The sequence below is a fragment of the Corvus moneduloides genome, chromosome 13 (genome assembly GCF_009650955.1).
Source record: "Corvus moneduloides isolate bCorMon1 chromosome 13, bCorMon1.pri, whole genome shotgun sequence".
Classification (NCBI taxonomy): Eukaryota; Metazoa; Chordata; class Aves; order Passeriformes; family Corvidae; genus Corvus; species Corvus moneduloides.
The window spans coordinates 19928083-19948965 of NC_045488.1; the positions used below are offsets into that span (position 1 = coordinate 19928083).

At 52.8% G+C, this 20883-nt stretch overlaps 1 protein-coding gene across 3 annotated transcripts; it reads left to right on the forward strand.

The window, feature by feature from the left end:
* Positions 1–871: 871 nt before the first annotated feature.
* Positions 872–20713, forward strand: PKM (pyruvate kinase M1/2). 3 transcript variants are annotated; one of them, XM_032122593.1, is made up of 11 exons: positions 872–976; positions 6372–6541; positions 6910–7001; positions 9931–10062; positions 10252–10438; positions 11223–11493; positions 11754–11904; positions 13186–13338; positions 16975–17141; positions 19187–19368; positions 19933–20713. In XM_032122593.1, exons 2-11 carry the CDS (start codon positions 6391–6393, stop codon positions 20037–20039), a joined length of 1593 nt encoding a protein of 530 aa, XP_031978484.1. In that variant the 5' UTR covers positions 872–976; positions 6372–6390; the 3' UTR covers positions 20040–20713. The 3 variants fall into 3 exon arrangements, with proteins under 3 accessions (XP_031978484.1, XP_031978483.1, XP_031978482.1); XM_032122592.1 differs by lacking the exons at positions 872–976; positions 16975–17141 and adding exons at positions 6106–6160; positions 16372–16538; XM_032122591.1 differs by lacking the exon at positions 872–976 and adding an exon at positions 6106–6160.
* Positions 20714–20883: the final 170 nt, after the last annotated feature.

The window sequence follows — 20883 nt, forward strand, 5'->3', positions numbered from 1 at the left end:
CAGTCCAGCACGGGGTCTGTGTGGCAGATCCTTGTGTCAATGGCATGTCCCCAGTGTCAGCACGGTCCCAGCGTGGAGCCACTGTCATGGGTCACCAGCACAAGGTCCCCATGGTTCTGGCACCATGTCCCCAATATCTCCAGCATGAGGTCCCCACTATTCCCAGCCAAGGGCCTTCATGGATCTGGCATACGGTGTCCATGTTGGGTCCCCACACGGCTGGGACAGTGGTCCCAGTGGTCCCAGCACAGTGTCCCCTGTGTCCCCAGCACCTCCAGCCTGGTCTCTCCTTGACCTCAGCACAGCGTCCCCAGCGCCCCCATCACCATGTCCCCATCACCATGTCCCCCTCACCATGTCCCCATCATCTCCAGCCTCGTGTCCCCAGTGTCCCCAGCACGGTGCCCTCGTGGCCCCACTACGGAGCACCCACATTCATTCCCAGTGTCCCCACTGGAGGGTCTCGGGACCTTCCAAAGCACCCCAAAACACCCAGAGCCGCTGCCCCCAGAGTGAGGGACCCCTGAGGTGTGAGCTGGGGGCTTGATGTGAGTTGGGGGTGTCCGTGTGAGCCGGGGGGGCGCGGTGAGAGTTGGGTGGGGTCAGTATGAATTGGAGAGCTCGGTGTGAGTTGGGGGCCGCGGCCCCTTTAAGAGCATCGCGCCGGGCCGCGGTCCCTTTAAGGCGGCGACCACTCACCGTCCGCGCGCGCGACGGTTGCGCCGCCTCCTCATTGGCCGGCCGGGCGCGTGCTGTGACTCGGCGCCGCCCCCCTCCGCTTTGTGCGTCCGCCCGTGAAAGTAGCCCCGGCGCCCCGCCCCTTGTGGTCCCCGGCGGAGCGGGCGGCGGAGGGATCCGCGGGAGGCGGTGGTGCGGCCGGCCGGGATCACCTTGGCGGGGCGTGGGGGCGGTGCGCAGAGCGGCGGCGGCGCTCGGAGGGAGAGGACGTGCCAGGGGCGTGACTGAGCAGCGGCAGGTAACGGCGGCCTGAGGGGCGGCGAGCGGCGGCGAGCGGCGGGGCTGGCCGCGCTGGTACCGCCGCTTTCCCCGTGTTTCCGCCGCCGGGAGAGGGTCCGCCCAGGCGGCGGCTGAGGGGAGGGGGCGCGCGCCCTACGGGACGGTTGAGGAGGGGGCGCGCGGGGGGCTCGCGGCGCCGAGCACGTGGCCGCCGGCGGCCCCAGCCCCGCGTCCCATCCTCTGCCTCCTCGAGCATCCCCCCGGGACTCCGCACCGGGCACCGCCCGTTCCGAGCATCCCCCCGTGACCCAGCGGTGGGGAACGCCCGCTCCGAGCATCCCTTCCGATCCCGCGCCGGGCAACGCCCGCGCCGGGCATCTCCCCACGGCCCATTCCGGGAAACAGCCGCTCCGGGCACGGGGAGGCGGCGGGGGTCCGGTCTGTGGTGCGGGGGCCCGGGTGTAGGAAGGGGAACACGCAGGAGCGGGGAGCCCCGCGTGTGCGGCGCGGCCGTGTCGTTTAACGGAGCGCAGGGCCCCGCTGCGGCTGCTGGCCGGTTCCTGCTGGCCGGGCAGTGCCGGAGCAGCTGCTGCGAGGCTGAGTCAGAGGCAGACGGAGTGAGGCGCTGCGCCGCCCCCCCGCCCTGTGCCTGCACTCGCCTAAGAGCCGGCAGTTCCCCGAAGGGCATCAGCTCAAATCAGCGTCCGGCTCACTGCACCCACCTCTGATGCTGCAGCCTCTTCCCGGCCCCCCCAGCAACAGAAGGCCCCTTCTGAATTAATCTTCTCCCGTAATTGTGCCTACTTAAACACGTCCAATTGATTTGGACAGTCTCTCGAACTGTGAAAACCTTTGAAACGTGTTTAAACCCTCTTTACAGGGCTACCAGGGCATGAATAGCGCTTTTGTCGGTGGACAATGGCAACCTCCCGAGTGTCTCCTCAGACTACTAAAAGTAGACGGCAATCTCTAAAAACCTGCTTTGTTCTGATAAAGCAACTCGGTATCGGTGAGGCCCAGGTTAAGGAAAAAAAAAAAAATCAGTGTTTTATGGAGGTTTTTGTCATGTTAAAGTGTTAACTTTCCTGCTGCTGCTCATCGTGACTTGCCTTGGCTCAAAGGTGCGATGAGAAAGAGGTTTTTGGTTACTCAGACACGTCCGGGGTCTTGTGCAATTAGGAGTACTTAATTAAAAAAAAAAAATTAAAAAAAACCAAAAACCCAACAAAACTCTGAGGAGTAGAATTTCATGCCCGACATTTCATTTATAGAGCAGAATTCTGGCTAATATAAAGGAGATCGATGGGTTAATGGGCCGGGTTTCCAGCCCGTCAGCGGATTAAGCAGAAGGTTTTTGTGCGAGGCAGGAAGCACTGCTGCGAGCCACGTGCTTGAACCGGGGACTTCTGCCTGTGAAACCCTTCCGAGAAACTTCGCTTTTACTAGATCAAAAGCTTGGGGAGTCTGCAGCAGCCTGCGTTTTTTGATTACCTACTCCTTTATCCATCTGAAGCTACTAAAACCTTTATTTATCGCTGTTAGCTGGAGCGATCTACCACCGGCCTTAATTCTCTTTCCACGCAACAAGTTGCTAATTTAATTTGATGGGAACAGGACGTTTCCCAGGCCGGCTGGAGCACGTGCTGGTCCTTTATCTCCCGCCTGGCCGTTGTTCTCCCGGGGGAAGATGGAGCCGCAGCGGGTGGTGATGGATGGCACGTAGGGAATGGGGCTGCAGTACCGGGGCGCTGCCACGTGCAGCCATCTCCGTCCTGGAGTGGGGATGCAGCACAGTGGTCTACACTTCTGCCTAGTTAAATGTAAAAAGAAAACCCCCAAGCTTTCTTTTATCGTGTAAAGCAGGCTTTTACAGCTTGCCTGAAGGCAGCCAGGTGCTTTTTGCCAGGCCAAAAGGCTCCTTGTCCTCTGCAAGGTTAAGCCTGTAGGTGTGTCCTACAAATTACCTCGAGATAAGTCTTTCTCGTCACCAAACATCCGATGCTTATCACCTCCTCTTTATTTTTTTTAGTTAAGCCTTCCAGGGAGGGCAGCTCAGCTGAGCCAGCCTGACCTTCCTGTTCCCCATTGCCAAAAAGCTGGAGAGGCATCTCGGTTGTGGGTCTCTCCTCCCGTGGATCCTCAGCTCAATGCCGGGGAGAGCATCGTCCAGCCGGGAGCAGGTGGTGGCTCCTGGGTTCCATCCAGGCTTGCAGAAAAGGGGTGGAATTTTGGGGTGGCCATTTTGTCCTTGCGTAACGGCGAGACACCACCTCCGGCACCGTCTGCCTGGCAGGACTGTGCTGTCCTGCCTCCCTGGGAGAGGGGATGCCAGGCCAGGGTAAAATCCTGTTTTTCTGCAGAGCTGCATTTCTCTGTTGTTGAGTGCCTTTAGCTTCTGGAACGAACAAAGCTGATGTTTTCCTAGGCTTTTTTTTTTTGGGAATCTGAAGGCCTGCCTCGTTTCATAACCCTGCCCTGAGCACTAACTCAAACCATTTCTGTCTCTGGGCAGGGACACTGGGCATGAGCAGCCTTGTTCTGCAGTGTCCATGAGGTTGTGTAAGTGAGGCTGACCAGTAAATTCCGAATCATCACCCCCTGGGAGCCTCCTGGCTGGAATTCCTGCAGGCAGTGACACAGCTCTGCCGCCGTGGCCTGGGGACAGCCCCTGCTGCAGTTTCCACTTCCCTTTGTCACCGATAACAGCAAAGACTTGGCCCTGGGTGGGGATTGCTGCTCCCTCTCCTTTCTCCATCCCAAGGGGCATATCTGGAGAAACCGTGATTTTAGGCTTTCTCTCATCTGACCCATGGGATGAGCTGGCTGAAATTAGTTGCCTGGCTGCAGTAAAACCAGTCCTGACCTCAGCTGGCTTTATGTGAAATATTCAGGAGCTGGGGAGATACCAGACATCGTTGAGACACCCTGCCTGAGGCATGAGCAGGCCAAGTAATAAATTTGGTGATTTAATCGTTATTCCTTGAGGAATGAATTCAGGTTTATTCAGTGCTGGAAACATTCAGGCACTGTAGGATATTGCTCACCCCCCCTTCCTCACTCTGCGCAGACTGAGTGCTCCGTGTTTTCTGGTGTCCTTGAAGTCCTTACTCCTCTGTTTGATTTTAAAAAAAGCGGAGTAGTGGGAAATGCCAGACATTCCTGTTATAAATACGAGACTGGTCATTCCAGTAGAATTCAATCGACACCTTGTAAATGCACAGCGATGGAAGGCAGGAGGGAGTATTAAAGAGTGACTCTTGGTGGTCGTGGGCACGGTGCTGTGGACAGATGGGTGTTCGGGATACTTTCTGGGTCCTGCGTTTCTGCTCTCGCCCCTGGACAAGGTCACTGTGTCTGTGGTTGATTTTTCTGAGCCCTCTGAACTGCTGGAAAATCTTGTGAAGGAGATTCTGGCTGGGAAGTGAACTTTTCCTTTCTCTATAAAGACTTCAAGGGTGTTAAAATTACATTTGCAAATGACTTGAGTGGGTGGGGGATTTCCACGAGGCAGGGAGAATTCACCTGACTATTTTTTATAAGCTTCCACGTCGTGCTCTGGCTGCAGTTTCCGCATCGGGATACGGTTGTTCCGTATTCCTCTTGTTCTTAGAAGCTGTGCAAACCTGATTCCCTGTGCGTGGAGGTGATTTCCCAGCAAAGGCTTGTTTTTTTTGGCGTCTAAGGAAGCTGATGCTGCTCTGCAGGTGTCGGAGAGTGCAGCAGCAAGTGTTAGAGGGCTGAAACACAATGTTTTAGGACTGACCAGAGGGTTTTCCTATAATAATAAGACTCTGTTGGGCTTTTTATGTGGGCAGACCTTCTTGTAGTGACTCCGGTGAATCAGCAGCTTCTGGCAGGGCTGAGGGAAAAGAGGCTTTGCCAGGTCAAATTATGGTTTTTGCTGGCCTGGCTGCTCTGTGGCACATGGCAGTGCGGCGAGAGTGAGTCAGGGCTGCCTGCGCGAGGATCTGCACGTACGTGAGGAAGGGCTGCGGAGCAGGGGAGGAGCATCGGGCCAGGCAGCGGGGCCGCTGCGGCACCGGGACGAAACCGGGCAGGCTGGCAGGACATGGCCTGCCTGCCCTTCACTGGACTCAGTCCTGCCAGCTCTGGCAGAGTTTTTGGGTCTATTGGTACCTCTGTGTCAAAGCTGGATGTGCTGAGCTGGCTGGTGTGTGCCCCTCACACCGTTCCGTGGTTTATTGGTGTGCTTTGTCTGCCTGGGGTGGGCAGAACAAAAGCCCAGCTCTATTCCTGCTCTGTCCCAGCTTTTAGCTGAGCCCCAGCTCATGTTTCTATAAGCACATCATGGAGATGAAGGCAGCTCATGTGTGCTCTGAATATTGCCTTTGTGCCCAGGGCATGGAGTTCGAAGTCAAACCAATCTTGAAAGGCAAAATGAGTGCTCTGCCCATGCCAATAGCCACCACCTTGCATCACTCTTTTACCGGAGGCTTTTGTGATGCTGGGATTCTAGCCTGGGTAGGCCCAAGAGACAAAAAGCTTTTAGCTGCCACTGCTACTTGAGAACAAAATTATTGCAATTAGAAATGCCTGGGGCACTGGTACTCTTGTGAAATGAATGTCCTCCCATCCCTGTGGACTGTTAAGCTTCAGCTTCCTCTTGGGATTACAGGCTGGTCCTGCTGTTGTGGGGACTCTCTAGTCTGGAGGAGACAAACAGCCTGAGTTCAGAGAGGTTTTTTAATCCAAAAAACAAAAAATACAACAGGCTTTAAACCTTGTGATAGATTTCTGCTGCTATGGGTGAAGGGGAGTACAGGGGGCGGGGGAGACCCACAGCATCTTCAGTCAAAGAGGGACTTTGAGTGTATTAAATTTTCAATCTTCTGTGTGTTCTCTGCCAAGGTGTTGTGTTTAATCAACTCAAGTCTGCTTTGTTGTCCGGGCTTAAAGGATGGGGTTTAGGCTTAGGTGGACTTTGCCGTGATTAGGTGCTCCTGGGCAGAAGGTTGCCCGTGTCTGGGTGCGCCGCAGTCACGCCAGCGCCGAGCTGCCCCGGTCCCAAGTGGGATGGGAAGTGCAGTTGAGGCCTGTAGGAGAAATGAGTGACGAGCTGGGAGGGAGGAGGCAGAACCTCTGCCTGCGCACTCAAGTGCTTGAATTTTGTTGCGTTGTGTAGCTCCAAGGGAAGACTGGCAATGAAGAGAAGCTATGAAGGGAACATCTGCATAGAAGGCAGGTGAGCTTTGGGCGGTCCACGTGGGGGATGACATGGAAATAGAAATGTCTTGCCTGTTAAGACTCTCAAGTAGGAACATAAAGATAGTTGGATCCAGTAGCAGCTTTCTTGTTACCTCCATATTCATCACGTGGGTGTGTTGGTGTCTCTGCTTGGTGGGCAAGTTGGGGTGGGTGATTCCCAAACCTGGCACCGCTCTCTTCCCTTCCAGACACAGGAATCGAGTGACCATGTCGAAGCACCACGATGCAGGGACTGCTTTCATCCAGACCCAGCAGCTGCACGCTGCCATGGCAGACACCTTCCTGGAGCACATGTGCCGCCTGGACATCGACTCGGAGCCAACCATTGCCAGAAACACCGGCATCATCTGCACCATTGGTAGGCCATTCCTAGATAGGAGAGAATTGAAGCTAGGAGCCCACACCTTGGTGAAACTTGTTAGGGAAATTGTGAGAGGAATCTGGCTTTCATCCCTTGCCAGGGCTAAACTTGTGTGGTGAAGGAGCATGACTTTCCCATGTTTGCCTAACCTGTGTTACTGCTGGGAGTGAATCCAGTATCCAAGGAAATGGGAATTGCTTTGGTTCTGCTGCACTCAGTGGGCAAGTTAAAACAATATTTATTGCTGCAGCACTGAGTAATGCTGTATCCATTTACCTTTTCTCTTCCACATGAAACAGCCTGGTCTGTGTGGGTTACCTCATTATTTTTCCAAAGTTAATGTTCAAACTGTTTCTTCCTCCTAGGCCCGGCCTCCCGCTCTGTGGAGAAGCTGAAGGAAATGATTAAATCTGGAATGAACGTTGCCCGACTCAACTTCTCTCACGGCACCCATGAGGTAAGGGCAGGGTCTGAGCTGCTATGGCCCCTGTGTGTCTGCTGATGCTGTCCTTCAGGGAAAAGGAAAATGCAACTTCATCCAGACCATCCTTGGTTTGGGAAGGTCAAATAGCTGCCTTTGGGGAAAGCACGCTGGTTGTACATACTGAGCCTGCGTCATTGTTGATAACATCGAAGTGTGTTTTCTGAGCCATTTTTGAAAGCAGTTCAGTTCCACACCCTGCCCTGGAGCAGGTAGCCAGGTAACTGGTATTTGACACTGTGTGCCAACTGCTTGCCGTGAAATCCTTCAGTTCTTCCTCACATCCTGCTGTTCCCAGAGCTGCTGCTTCCCAGTTAGCAGCAGAAGCCGAGAAGAACTGTCCCTGTTTTGCACCTCTGCAGGAGGTCACACTATCAGTTCATCTCACTCCTTGTTCCATTGCTGGGGGTTTTGCAGGCAGGCAGTCGATGAATAACCCTGATCAAAAGGCATCTGTTATTAGTGATCTGATGTAATTACTTCCCAGTGGGAACAATGGGCTCCTGGGTTTTCTGGCTAACCGGCTGCTATGGGTGCATTCCTGGCACTCTGGAAGGTCCTACCATGGAGCTTGGGACGTGGTGTGGTGAGCTTAGAAGAATAAGGTCAAAAGAAATCAACGCTCTGTGACAGTCAAGCCCTTACTGCTATAGATAGCTGAGATCCTCAGTGATACTGGAGGAGCTGAGGATCCCATTCTGTGTTGCCTGAAATGCCACCCTGAGCCTTTCTGCTGAGGTTTTGTTTCTTGTTTTTTTTTTAACCCTGGCTGCTTTCCAGCTTTCAAAATGTCACCCAGTAGCAGCTGTAGGTGGCTTTACTTAGTGACCCATGAGCCTCGTGGTGTGTAACAGCTTGGCCTCTCAACCTCGTGGCCTTTAATGGGCACAGGGCAGTGTCAGGATCGAAAGGGCTGATACTTAACTGTGGGCAACCATCAGACCTTGACTAACCACCCTGGGATAGTGTGATAGCATGCCTTGCAGTTGGGAAATCAGCCTGGAGAAAGGGTAGTGTGGAGTAACTGTGCCTCCCAGGAGTCAAGTCCTGCGGCCAGGTGGCTCTTGGGCTGGGTGACACATCAGGGAGTAGGTGGCCAGGCTGAAGCTGGGAATTCTCACACCGTTATTGCCCAGTTGCTGCAGTCTGTGAGCTCAGCTGAGGTTGAGGACAGGGAGTGTGGCTTTCTGCTTTGTGTGAGGTCTAGGTGCACATTTCACACCGACGAGGCTGACTGCAGGCTCTGGTCTGGCTGTGGCCTGCAGAGTGTGACCATCAGCCATAGCCAGTCCTAAGTTTGTGTCCTGTCCTGGCTCCTCCAAAACGCTCCAGTTTCCAGTGAAGCCCCAAAGAGTTTCCATCTGTCACAAGTGCTTCAGTTCTCATGTCCACCCCAAAGCATTACCGGGACTTGAGCTTTAACAGAGGTGCTTTGGCACCTGCCTGGCTCCTTTTTATGGCATAAAAATGGCTTTTACCTCTGGCTCTGCCTGCATGCCCGTTCTGCATATGTAGCTTTTCAGGAAGTCAGGCTTCCTAGGAGCCAGTTAGTCCTTGGTAGGAAACTAAAATGGAAAAATCCCAGATGATTGGGTTCAGATAAGTGTAGTAGCAGTGTTGGAGCATGTTCTCTGTGCTGCATCCACCCCAGCTGCAGTGCCTGGAAAGGTCGAGGCCATCTCAGTCCCAGCTCGCACACTCAGTCAATAAACTGACTCATGTTCTGCTCTAAAAAACTGACTCATGTTGTGCTCTAAAGAGTAATCAGCTCTTGAGCATCTCTGGCCAAGGGCACACATGTGAACTTCAGCATGGCTTTTTCCAGCCTCACCTTCCTGGTGCTGGCTTGTCATCCCTGTGATACCCAAGTCGGCGTGCAGGGCTCGTGCTGGGGTGGGTGAGTGGCGCGGGGGGCCAGGTGTGCCAGGTGAGTCAGGTCAAACTCCATCAGCCCATATGACACAGAGGGGAAAGGGTATGTCTTATCTACTAAAGTCTGTCAAGTGTTACACAACTCTTACTAATTGTAAGTAGGTAAGGTTATCTCTTAATGTTGTTTAAACAAGTAAAGTAAACTGATTTGCTGGCCATCTGTAGCATATTTGAGGGAGCTGGGATGGATTTTCTCACAAAACTGTCTTGAAACTGGCAGCATTTAGCAAAATGCTCTCACAAACAAGGTGTGGAAGGCAGGTGTGTGGTGCTGGAGTATTGAAGTCCTGTCTTTGGGTCCTGATTGCTTTGGGTCTGGAAATAAACTGTATATATTTACATGGATAACATTCTTTTAGCAAATCCTTTATCTCTGGGAATTTAAGCCAAAAAGCCTGTCCACCTGCAGGACTGATAGTGAGTCAGGCTGGAAGTGTGTGGGAGCTGGCAGTGTACAGAGGCATCTTCCCTTGCTCTGATGGGAGGAGGAGCACAGCTGTGTGTGGCACTGTGACATTTTTCTGCTGTTGGGTGTCCTTCAATGCATACAATTATCCAGCTGCTGGTGCTGTGAATACTCTGCTGTGTTGAATAGGCAGGTGTTCAGGAAAGCCTTTAGAAAAGTGACTCCTAAAGGCCTTCAATTGTGAGCTGCCTTCAATTGGCAGATGTGTGTCCTCATGGAAAAATCACTCCAGCCAGGCCTTGGGACTGTGTCCTTGAGTTGTCCTTCTGGAATTAGAGCTGAGGGCGCAGCCAGATAACTTCCAGACCCCACCTTCGTGGCAGGAAGGCCTTTGTATCCTTGCACTCTGCTATACTGGAAGCTTTGTGTGGGTTAAATTTTGAAGGTAGAACTGAAGCTGAGAGCAGAGCTGTCAGCTTGGGCAGCCTCTGGGGTGCACAGGGATCTTTTCTGTAAGCAGCAGAGTAGAACCAGCTTTAACATTTCCATCTTTTTTCCTTTTGCCAGTATCATGAGGGTACAATCAAGAATGTGCGAGAAGCCACAGAGAGCTTTGCCTCTGATCCCATCACCTACAGACCGGTGGCTATTGCACTGGACACCAAGGGACCTGAAATCCGAACTGGACTCATTAAGGGAGTAAGTTGGGTTTTTTAATCCCACTTTTTTCATCACATAGACTCAATACCATGTTAAGCCTGTGGCCTTTTCCAAACAAAAAATATCCTAGGAAATGAGGTAACAAACCACCTCCCAAAAGTTTGGACAAACTGCTGTGGGCTGGGAGGTGGTGGTGTGCTGGTTTTTACTGGTTTTGTTGTGACACAGAGTGGCACAGCAGAAGTGGAGCTGAAGAAGGGCTCACCGCTCAAAGTGACCCTGGACGATGCCTTCATGGAGAACTGCGATGAGAACACGCTCTGGATGGACTACAAGAATCTCACCAAGGTTGTAGAAATTGGCAGCAAAATCTACGTGGATGATGGTCTGATTTCTTTGCTGGTTAAGGAGAAAGGTGAGTAACAGCCATTCCAGCTCTGCCTGTTTGGTTTTTCCTTAGGAGGTATTTGTGCTCTCCCTCCGGTAACTGTTTCTTAGCTTGCAGTTGTGTGTTAAAGAAAGAACATGGTTCTTGATGTTACAGTGTGACTTTGAGCTAAATTTCTCTACCTCAAGTGTAGGAACTTTCCAAAAACTTAACTTCAGCTGGGTTTCACTGGGCAGACATTTAAACCCAATCTTGAAAGGGGAATGTTTGGTAGGGCCATACCAGTGCTCATGATCAGCCAGGCTAATTCATGCTCTTAACACAGGATTTAACTAGTTTTGCAGCCCAGAGCCTGGGTTTTGTAGTTAGAGACAGAACTAGTTTTAACTGGTAATGTAGGGGCAAGGTTACTTCCATGATACTCCCTTTATAGTGCTGCCTAAACTGCTCTAGCCTCAAGCCTCTAATCAGTGAGCATGTAGGGAGTGGGAGGTGAGGCTTTGGAGTGCTCTGTTTGGTGTTGCAGAGCTTTGTGTGCAGAACTGCAACCCACTAGCTTTTCTTGGGGGAGGCAATCCCAACCTCCTGCAGGCAACAGCTGGTATCTTATTCAGGAACAGCCTAGAAGTTGTTTTACACCAATCTATTGTGTTCCCAAGGGTAAACTGCAAGCTCATGTGGTACAGAAATGCTCTGAGGAGATGGGATGTGCTTTTTATCGTGTGTGCCGCTGTTGGCAGTGCAGTTCCCAGGCAGGGAGGTGGTGTGGGAGCTGTGCCGTAAACACTGACCGTGGGAACGCGTGTTTCAGGGAAGGACTATGTCATGACGGAGGTCGAGAACGGCGGCATGCTCGGCAGCAAGAAGGGCGTGAACCTGCCCGGCGCCGCCGTCGACCTGCCCGCCGTCTCCGAAAAGGACATTCAGGACCTAAAATTTGGTGTGGAGCAGAACGTGGATATGGTGTTCGCTTCCTTCATCCGCAAGGCTTCCGATGTCCACGCTGTCAGGAAGGTGCTGGGGGAAAAGGGAAAGAACATCAAGATCATCAGCAAGATCGAGAACCACGAGGGTGTGCGCAGGTGAGCTTTGTGCAGGGGGCACTTCGGGTTTGTCACACTGAAATAAAGCATGTCGCACTCCCTCTTTATGGCTTCAGACAGCTCTGTGTAGCACTGGATATGTGCTGTGCCTTGCTCCTGGTTTTCTTCCTCCTTCCTTGGCACTGCAGGAACCCAAGCAGCCCGTGGAAAGCCTGTGTGCTCCTTTCAGAGGAGGACAAACAGATGGGAAGGTGCTTTGCAGAGCAAATGGGCTAACACAGCTCTTTTCTCGCTGTCAGGTTTGATGAGATCATGGAGGCCAGCGATGGCATTATGGTGGCCCGCGGTGACCTGGGAATCGAGATCCCGGCTGAAAAAGTCTTCCTTGCCCAGAAGATGATGATTGGGCGCTGCAACAGGGCTGGCAAACCCATCATCTGTGCCACTCAGGTACTGGAAGCGCACCATTGGCTCCTCACTGCCAGAGTCTGGCCTGGAGGCAATGTTGGGGGCAGCCATGGCTTGATGGCATTGGTGAAAGAGTGAGATGCAGAAAAGTTTTGCTCATAGCTGAAAAGCTCATATTTAGGCATTTCTGTGTTTGGGATCTTTTCCAGTTAGGTTATAGGACCTCTTGCCAAAGGTTATACACCTCCAAACGTCACGTGGTAATGAGCCTTTGGGGCTGACTTTGCAAATTCATGGGGAAAAATGGCACGTGCTTTTCCTTGGCACCTTGTGGCAGCGCATCTGTGCCTGACAGGGAAGGTTTGCTGGGGTTCCCAGATATCTTAGGAAATGCCACCCACACTGCAGCTTCAGAAGGAACTGAGTAAAGGATCCATCTTCTTTTCCCAGGAGTTGTAGGGATCATGTGTGCAGTCCTTGGGCACTGGGACGACTGGTTTTTCCTGGCTGTCCTTGCTCTGCACCCAGGCTGTGGAAGTGAAAACTGTCTTTAGACAGCAGTCACTGAGCAAGGTTCTGGATTTACAGTGGCCATATGCTCCTTTTTCCTGTATTGCTACAGAAATGCAGCTGGAACACAGCCTCAGACAATGTCTCATGGGTGAAGCAAGTGGTGAGCTCCAGCTGGGGGAACCTGAGCACCTGAGGAAGACAAGAGAGCTGGCCAGACTTGGGGGTGCAGAAAGGGATTAGGAAGTACTAAAGCTGTCCTGTTTTCCACTCTCTTAAGTGGGGATGCTTAGGAAGCTGGTGGAGTTAACTGTTCTGAGTTTACTACCTTGTACATATTGTCCAAAGCATTTGAAATCTTGTGTTGGATGAAGCTGACTTCATTGGTGCAGACCCTGCTCTTAATGATTTCTAGATGATAAAATCCCTGAATTTGAGAACGTATGACTGCCTTTGAGCTTTCCATAAATGTCTAAAGCCACACTCTGCTCTAAAGAGCTCTGAGTTCCTTAGGCCAAGCCTTGTGCTGAGAAATTGAATTGGAAGGTTGGAGTATTGTGTCTGGGATGTTGTGTGGCTGGAAAAGGAGTACATGTGGAATGGGTATAAAATAAAATGGGCTGTTTTCCTCACTGGTGGAGGCTTTAAATCAAAGCTGGTTTAGGGACCAGACCCCCTCTCTGTTCCATACCCATGGGGAACTCTTGGAGTCCTTAGGTTGCACCCCACTTTCTGCCAGAGCCACAAGGAGCATTGAAGTGCAGCTGCTTCCTCTGGCAGTGTGTTGATGCCCGTGGGTTTGTTCTCTCCCAGATGCTGGAAAGCATGATCAAGAAGCCTCGCCCGACACGTGCGGAGGGCAGCGACGTCGCCAACGCCGTCCTGGACGGAGCGGACTGCATCATGCTGTCCGGGGAAACAGCCAAGGGAGACTATCCCCTGGAGGCTGTGCGCATGCAGCACGCTGTGAGTACTGCCCTGCCCTGCCCTGCCCTGCCTGCTGGGGACAGGGACACCACCTTGCTGTCAGCCAGCCACCTGAGCTGGCCACTCAAAGGCCTCAACGGACCCGGCTGCCCAAAGTAGCCATTTCTTTATTCACACTCTGCTGTGGGTGATTGTTTTGAACAAGCATGGTCCTAGGGGCCTGGCATCCCACTTTGTGTGCTCCAAACTTGCCAGGCAGAGCTGAGAGCTGCTCTGCAATGCTGAGATACAAAACTTCCTATTTCTTTTTGCTGTTATCTCGACAGAGATTTAATCCAATGTCCCGTTGCAGTGGCTTTAAACTTCTGCAAGGTCAAGGAGCTGCTTAAGCAGTTTATCTATAGATAATGAAAGGTTTTGGCTGAGTCCTGCATGGGAGGGGGTGGGGAGGTTCCTGAGGGTGATTTACAGCACTGTTGCATTCAACACCTGCTGTGTGCTGGGGGTTGGGGGGGGTTATTGCATGAGTACTGACAGCACCATATTTTTACATGCCTGAACTGCCAGAAACCTCTGCTCTGCTTCAAGTTCGTGTTTCATCTGATAAAAGCCTGATGTCAAGTACCTATGAGCGTTGCTGCTCCCCAGTTACTGGTGCTGTGAATCACAGCAGCGGTAACTCACACGTTCTAACTCTTACCAGTTTTATTTGCAATTCAGGTTCTAGAGATTAATCAACTCAGCCAGCGTTGGTTTGCAGTGTGCTACCTAAACATATTTTACCTCAATATGGAATGGTGTTTTTTGCACGAGGCAAATGCAAAATGTGACTTAGATCACTGGGCAGTGGTGCTCCTTTACAGGCCAAATGCTAACAGTGCACCTTAAAGCTTCTCCCTCCTTTTCCAACCCCTAAATCATAAGGATCAACTTCCTACCGAGACTTGGGAACTTGCTGCAGCAAAGTTGTGCCTGGGTTTCCATCCTGGCATTAATTCTTTGGCCTGGGCAGGTTGTGTTGTACCTATAGCTTGATTTGAGGATCTGTTGCATGTGCTTCCCTGTTCTACAGACCTGGGCATGTGGTGGTGTTCATTCCACCAGGGCCCCTGGGGAAACACTGAAGGCTTTAACACTCTGCAGAAATTGAAATACAGATTGACTAAATGTAAGATGTTCCAGGCAGCAAGGTGCCAACTCTTACGGTAGGAGCACATGCCAGTACAGTGAGGCTCTTTCCTCTGAGTGAATTCACTTGTTGTTAGTTGAGCCCAGCAACAGTGCCCTGAGTAACCACGGTCTGGAGATCTGCAGCATGGCTGGAGCAGGTGGATGTTTCCATCTGAAGTGGGCAGTAGCAAACTTCTAAGTACTGGGCAGGCTGATTGCTGCAGGTGGGAGTGGGCTTCCTTCCCATTCCACTCCAGGATCCACACTTCAGAGCCCAGCCTGGCCATGCTATGCTGCCTGATGGGACCAAGGTTTAAACAGCCTCTCCATTTTCCTTTCTCCCACCTCCCCAGAATCTCCACCCATTCACCAACTGGAAACCCTCTATAGCCATTCCTGTCTGAGCAGATCAGCTGTGGGGTGAAGTTAAGGATTGCTGTGCCCCTCTGCAGCCACTGTCAAAGCAGACACCTGTATTCCCATGTTCCATTACACTTGGGCAGTGCAGACTTCCCTCTAAAATCAGGTTTGCTCTCTATGTTACATGGAGCTGCTGCCTTTGTACCAGGAGCTGAAAATAAACTGCCTGGCTTCCAGCTCCTGCATTTGCAGTAAGTGTTGTGATGCAAATACTCCCATTTTATCTAAATCCAGCAGTAACAAAATGCTTTAGGACAAGTTGGCACTGGCCTGCTGTTCCGGCCTGCCGCCTGTGTCCTGTTATTTTTAGACATAAGATACTTAACTACTTTGGCTTAAACTGATAACTGTGGAAGGGATAATTCCCAGCATCACATAAAATAATTCATTAACACTAGAGTAGCAAAGTTCTGACTTTGCTAACTCCAGAGCTTTCACAGTAATGGCACATCAGTCTCTAATTTAACATGAACTTGTCATGCTTTGTGTAGTAGCTGCTCACTTTGTGGAGTAACTGGGTGAAGTTGTCCTTGAGAAGATCATGAACCTTTGCATGCTTTTCTAGTCTCTGCAAGCCTTCTCTATCGGGTTGTCAGGCCTTCCGAGATGATTAAACATGATGATTCCCAGGATTCTGGGATGAACGGGTGAACCTGTTGCCAATGCTCAGCCAGAACACAAAGCCCTTAGTTGTGGTTCTGTCCCTCTCATCTGTCCATATCTGGCACTGCACAAACAGCCCAACATGCACACAATGACAACCCTATAAAGGAAGACTTGTTCCTCTTTATTTCCCTATTACCAAAGGGAAGTTGGTATCCCACTTGGATGTGAAGCTTTATTGGCTCTCAGATGAAATCTTTATTGGCTCCTAAGGTAAGCCAAATCTTCCTTGACCCTGAACTTAAACTAAATCTTAACAGGGCTGAGAGAACAGTCTCCCACCTTCAGGGATGACATTCAAAATGTGTTGCTTGCATGTTGGCTCCATGAAAACTGTTCCAGCAGCACTCTGTGCTGTTGGGAGTCTGGGAAAGGAAGCCAGAGATTCCTTCTTACAGAATTGCAAGCAGGACCACGGGCAGGCAGGTAGGTGGCACAAGAGTCTCTCAAGGAGGTCATAAGCAGACATGATAAAGCACCATCTGGCTCTGAGCTGGCTTGTTCTGGCCCTTAAAAAGTAATTTGTGGGTGCCTGCTCTGCTGGAACTCCCAAATAAAACAGAAATGCCATGTTTGGAATCCCTGCCCAGCGACTGGGGCCTGCCGGTTCCGTGGTATGGTGAATCTTAGACTGGGTTGCATTTAGCAAAGTCAAAACCTGAGAGCCAAAAAGCTTCACAGCTTCACCTTAATACCCTCTTGCATGCATTACTATGACAATTAAGCAAGTTAATGTGATCTCATGTTCCTCTGGTATATCTTTCCTCTGTTTCCTTTTCTTTCCCCTGTTCTCCTCTTCCCTCCCACTCGGGCCTGCAGATCGCCCGCGAGGCTGAGGCCGCAATGTTTCATCGTCAGCTGTTTGAAGAAATTTTACGCCTCAATGTTAACACCAGGGACCCTGCCGATGCCATGGCGGCGGGCGCGGTGGAGGCCTCTTTTAAGTGCTTAGCTGCAGCCCTGCTAGTCCTGACTGAGTCCGGCAGGTAGGGCTCGGAGAGGGGGCTTGGGCCAGCCCTTTCCGTGGCAAAAACACGCTCCACCCTAACACTGCAGTCTTTGGCCAGCGGCTCGCTGCCCGTGCCAACCTTGCATAACCGCTGCCATGTGAGCTGACCCTGTGCCAGGGAGGGACCCCAGCAGGCAGGAGCAGAGCGAGAGTGCCTGGCAGTTGGCATGAGTGTCACCTGAGTGTGGGCTTGGCAGGGCGAGGTGCCACTATTCCGAAAAGAACTCTTGAGAATCGAGTGGTTCCTCTGCAGGGATGTGCCATTGGGGCGAGCTTAGTCTGGGCTCGCTGATTAATGCCAGCGTCAAAGGCTGGCAGTACCGATGTGGCACCCTGTGCTGGAGCACCTCGCCCTGCCCCGTGCCCGAGCGCCTGCCGTGAGTGTTGTCTCCGAACGCGTGTTGCTCTTGTAGATTGCCCGGGAGGCCGAAGCCGCCATCTTTCACAGGCAGTTGTTTGAGGAACTGCGTCGTCTGACCCCCCTCAACTGCGACCCCACCGAGGCCGCTGCAGTTGGCGCTGTGGAAGCGTCCTTCAAGTGCTGCAGCGGGGCCATTATTGTCCTCACCAAGTCTGGAAGGTAGGAGGGGACAGGTGTCCCCAGGTCAAGCCTGCTATGTGACAGGGTGGGGGAAGGAGAATCCCAAAAACACGGCTTTGAGAGACCGGTGGAGTCAGGTTCTGGCAGTGCTGGTTCCTTGGGAGATGGACACACATCCCTACACTCCTGAGTCCTCGGCCTGCCTCTGCCAGTGTGGCACCAGCTCCGAGCCCGGCCTCCCCTCACTGCTGCAAGTGGCAGCGGCGCCAGCTGGAAGAGCCAAGGGAAAATAAGTGTTGCAGCTTCAATTCAAACTTCTTGGCAAGAAATCATCGATGTAACAGTGAGGCAGAAGTTCAGTGGATGCAGAATCATGTTGTTTTTTTTTTTTTTTTTTTTTAAATCATGGCTTTGGCCTTTAGTAGCAGCATCCAAATTATCGGTCCCTTGCTGGACTTTGCGGTCATCAGCCCTGCTTGCCTGAGCCCGAGGGGCGAAGAGGGACTGCGCAGCCTGGGATTGGTAGGCAGGGAAGTTGGAAATTTCCTCTTCCAGGATTCCTTGTGCCTGCAGGTAATCTCTCTGCACAGGCAGGCATCTGGCAGGCACCAGCTGAGCTCAGTGGCTGCAGGTGAGATGCGCTGGAACAATGTAGTTTGGAATTTCTGTCCAGCAACAGCTGCCAAGCAGAGACTTGTTCTTCCAGTTGTGGAAAGGGCGCTGGCTGGAGCCTCATGGATCAGCTCTTCCATCTAGAGGAACTGGGCTGCCTGCTCCCAAAGCACGTCCGACCATAAGTCTCAGACTGCTTTCTGGAAGGAAATCAGGATTTCTCACACTGGATTCACACTAGAACAGTAGTGCAGCAGCAGAGGTGTGGTTGTGTGTGCTGGGCATCACCTACCTGAAGATCTGGACCATCGGTGAAACCTTCACCAAAATGTACAGCTTAAAATGATTTTGAGCAGCCACTTTTGCAGAGATGAGGAGGGAACTATAAGCACCGAGTTCTGGATACCCTCGTGCTTCTATGTTTGTCAAATGTTCTAACCTTACACTTGACCTTTTTAAAGAGATTTGAACTCTGATATTTGAATATTTTTAGCTGTGGATTTGGTTAACTCTTGTGAGTACCTGGATCTCTTCGGAGGTGGCTCGGACAGTATGGGAAGGATTGTCTGAGAGCTGGCACGTGTGGTTGGGTGCTTGGAGCAGTCTGCTGGCCCCTGCTTTAAGCAGCAGACTTTGCATCTGAGTGTTGCTGAGCTTGGCTCCACTAAACGAGGCTGCAAAAGCAAACGGAGACACCAGCATGTCCATTGGAAAGATGGAGCTGCAGATGCCACAGCCTTGCAGTTTGAATCTGTCTGTTTGCAGATGCTCTCCCTCAGCAGTCCCCAGAGAAAGGGAAGCTGTAGTCTAGCCCCCACTCAGGCTGTGCTGCTGCTATTTTAAAGCATTTTAAGGATTCTGTGCCCAACTTCCCAGTATAAATTCTGGCCTCTGTTTCATTTGCTTCCCGTTGGGTGCAGGAGCAGAGCTCTGTGTGGAGGAACTGGCCTGTTTGCTGGCTTCAGCAGGTGGCTGGGAGGCAGACGGCTTCCTCCTTGGCATGCTTTGGGCAGCGCTGCTGGCACCGGCTCTTTTGACCCTGTAAACCGGGAGCTCCTCTAAACAGGGAACTTTCAGGGACCCCTGTTGAGATGCCAAGGCCTGCTTGCAGAGGCCGGAATAAATGGCACCTCGCCACCCTAACATAGCAACAGAGACAAGTAAAGGCTTGTTCGGGGATCAAAACACCCTGATGGCACTTGCTAAACTGGGAGGTGAGGAGATTGTCACCACCAGTGGGGACAGCCAGTGGTGGTCTGCCCAGTTGCCTAACTGGGAATCCAGCAGAGCATCAGGCTGGTTGGTGAGTGGCTCTTGTGGAGACCAGTCATGTCCCTCCAGGGGTTTGGGGGAGCCCTCGTGGCTGACACACAGACCTTGGCGCTGCCGTGCTCCCCCGGGCCGTTCCCAGGGGTCCTCTCCGGAGGCTGTGCCGGGTGTGTGGAGCCCCAGCGCGGCTGTTTTCCCCGCAGGTCGGCACACCTGGTGTCGCGGTACCGCCCGCGGGCCCCCATCATCGCCATCACCCGCAATGAGCAGACGGCGCGCCAGGCCCACCTGTACCGCGGCATCTTCCCCGTGCTCTGCAAAGACCCCGCCCAGGACGCCTGGGCTGAGGACGTGGACCTGCGCGTCACCCTGGGCATGAATGTCGGTGAGTGGCACCGCTCCCCCTGCCCCGGGACGTGGCTCTGGTGGGACGTGGTGGCCCTGAGCACCTGGTGGTACTTTGGGGACGCTGATGGGGAGAGAGGAACTGGCTGCCTGTGTGGTAACCGGATCCGGACAGGAAACGGGTGGTGGTTGCATGAGCACAACCACATCCGATTGGGAAATGAGGTGGTGGGCTTGGTACAGCTGCCTTTAAAGAGGTTGCAACAGAAGACCAGGTTGGGTTTATGGTGATGAGTGATGGAACTGTGACACTCACCACTCCTGAGGGGCAAGGGAAACCTGGAGTGGGGTTGACTCTGTCCTGCAGCACCTCCAAATCCTGTGCTTTGGAATTTCAAGCTGTGCTGCAGAGAACCCCAAAGCGGAGGCCACGGGCCTCAGATGGGTGGGCAGCAGGAAGGTGGGGTTTTGATACCCTCCTGGAGCCCTGACTGCCATGGCACAGGCAGCCTTGGTGGCTTAGGGAGCAGGCAACGAGCACTGTTGCCCCATGGCAAGGAGCCAGGATGGGACTGGGCTCTGACACCTCCCTCTTCTCTTGCAGGCAAGGCTCGTGGCTTCTTCAAGAGCGGCGACCTGGTGATCGTGCTGACAGGCTGGCGCCCTGGCTCCGGCTACACCAACACCATGCGCGTGGTGCCCGTACCCTGAGCGCCCACTGGGCCTTCCTTCCCCCGCCCCACTCCCCTCCCACTGCCCCCTCTCCCCTTGCATTAGACCAGCCATCGCTTGCGCTGTTCTCCTTGTCCCTAGAGTGGATGTAGGTTGCTAAACACCACCCAGTGCAGCAGCAGCAGGGGCAAGAGACCTTAAATCACTAAAAAAAAATATACTTGAAGTGTTTAGTTTTTTAAAAAACCTCTCCTGTAGTTAAAGTCCTGCCTTGATACGTGTTGGAGTCGGTGTAGGAGGTTCCTGTGTGCTGCTGGGACTCCTCTTTCCTGGTGACTGTCCTCAGGGTGTGAAATGTTCCTTTCCATGGCCCTGGTGTGGGGTTTTGGGGAAGGGGAGAGGCAGTGTGTGGTTAATCCCTGGACCCCTCCTCGCTCGAGGCAAGCTGCTACTCCTCCCTCCTGTATGGCCACACGCCTCCCCAGACCCAATCCAAGGCAGATCCAGCCTTTCTCAGCTGGCTGTTTCTGGGATGGGGGCAGGAGCAGGGTGTTGGCTCCACGCGAAGAGGTTCCTGTGCTCCCCTTGCAGCGTTGTCTCCTGTGTTAGTCGTGTCCCCCCACCACCCCAGAGCCTCCCCTTCACCCAGCACTCCGATGGGCCCTGGGGTGGGAGAGCACAACTGTCCATCAATAAAGAGAAGCTGAAGCACCTGCCGGCCTGAGCTGCTCCCTGGGCGTGGTGAGGGGTCTGCAGGGGTAGGGGGAGATCTGGTGGAGATGGGCTACAGGAGCTGGGGAGGTCTGCAAGGTTTGGGAAGTGCTTAAGGTTTGAGGTAGGGCTGTGGTGCAGGAGTCTGTAGGGCTTGGGATGGCTGTTGTGG

Coding starts and splice junctions, on each gene's coding strand:
- PKM (XM_032122592.1), top strand. CDS start 6,120: ATGAAGAGAAGCTATGAAGGGAACATCTGCATAGAAGGCAG. Junction 10,439..11,222: donor TTTGCTGGTTAAGGAGAAAG/GTGAGTAACAGC, acceptor CGCGTGTTTCAG/GGAAGGACTATGTCATGACG. Junction 11,905..13,185: donor CCATCATCTGTGCCACTCAG/GTACTGGAAGCG, acceptor GTTCTCTCCCAG/ATGCTGGAAAGCATGATCAA.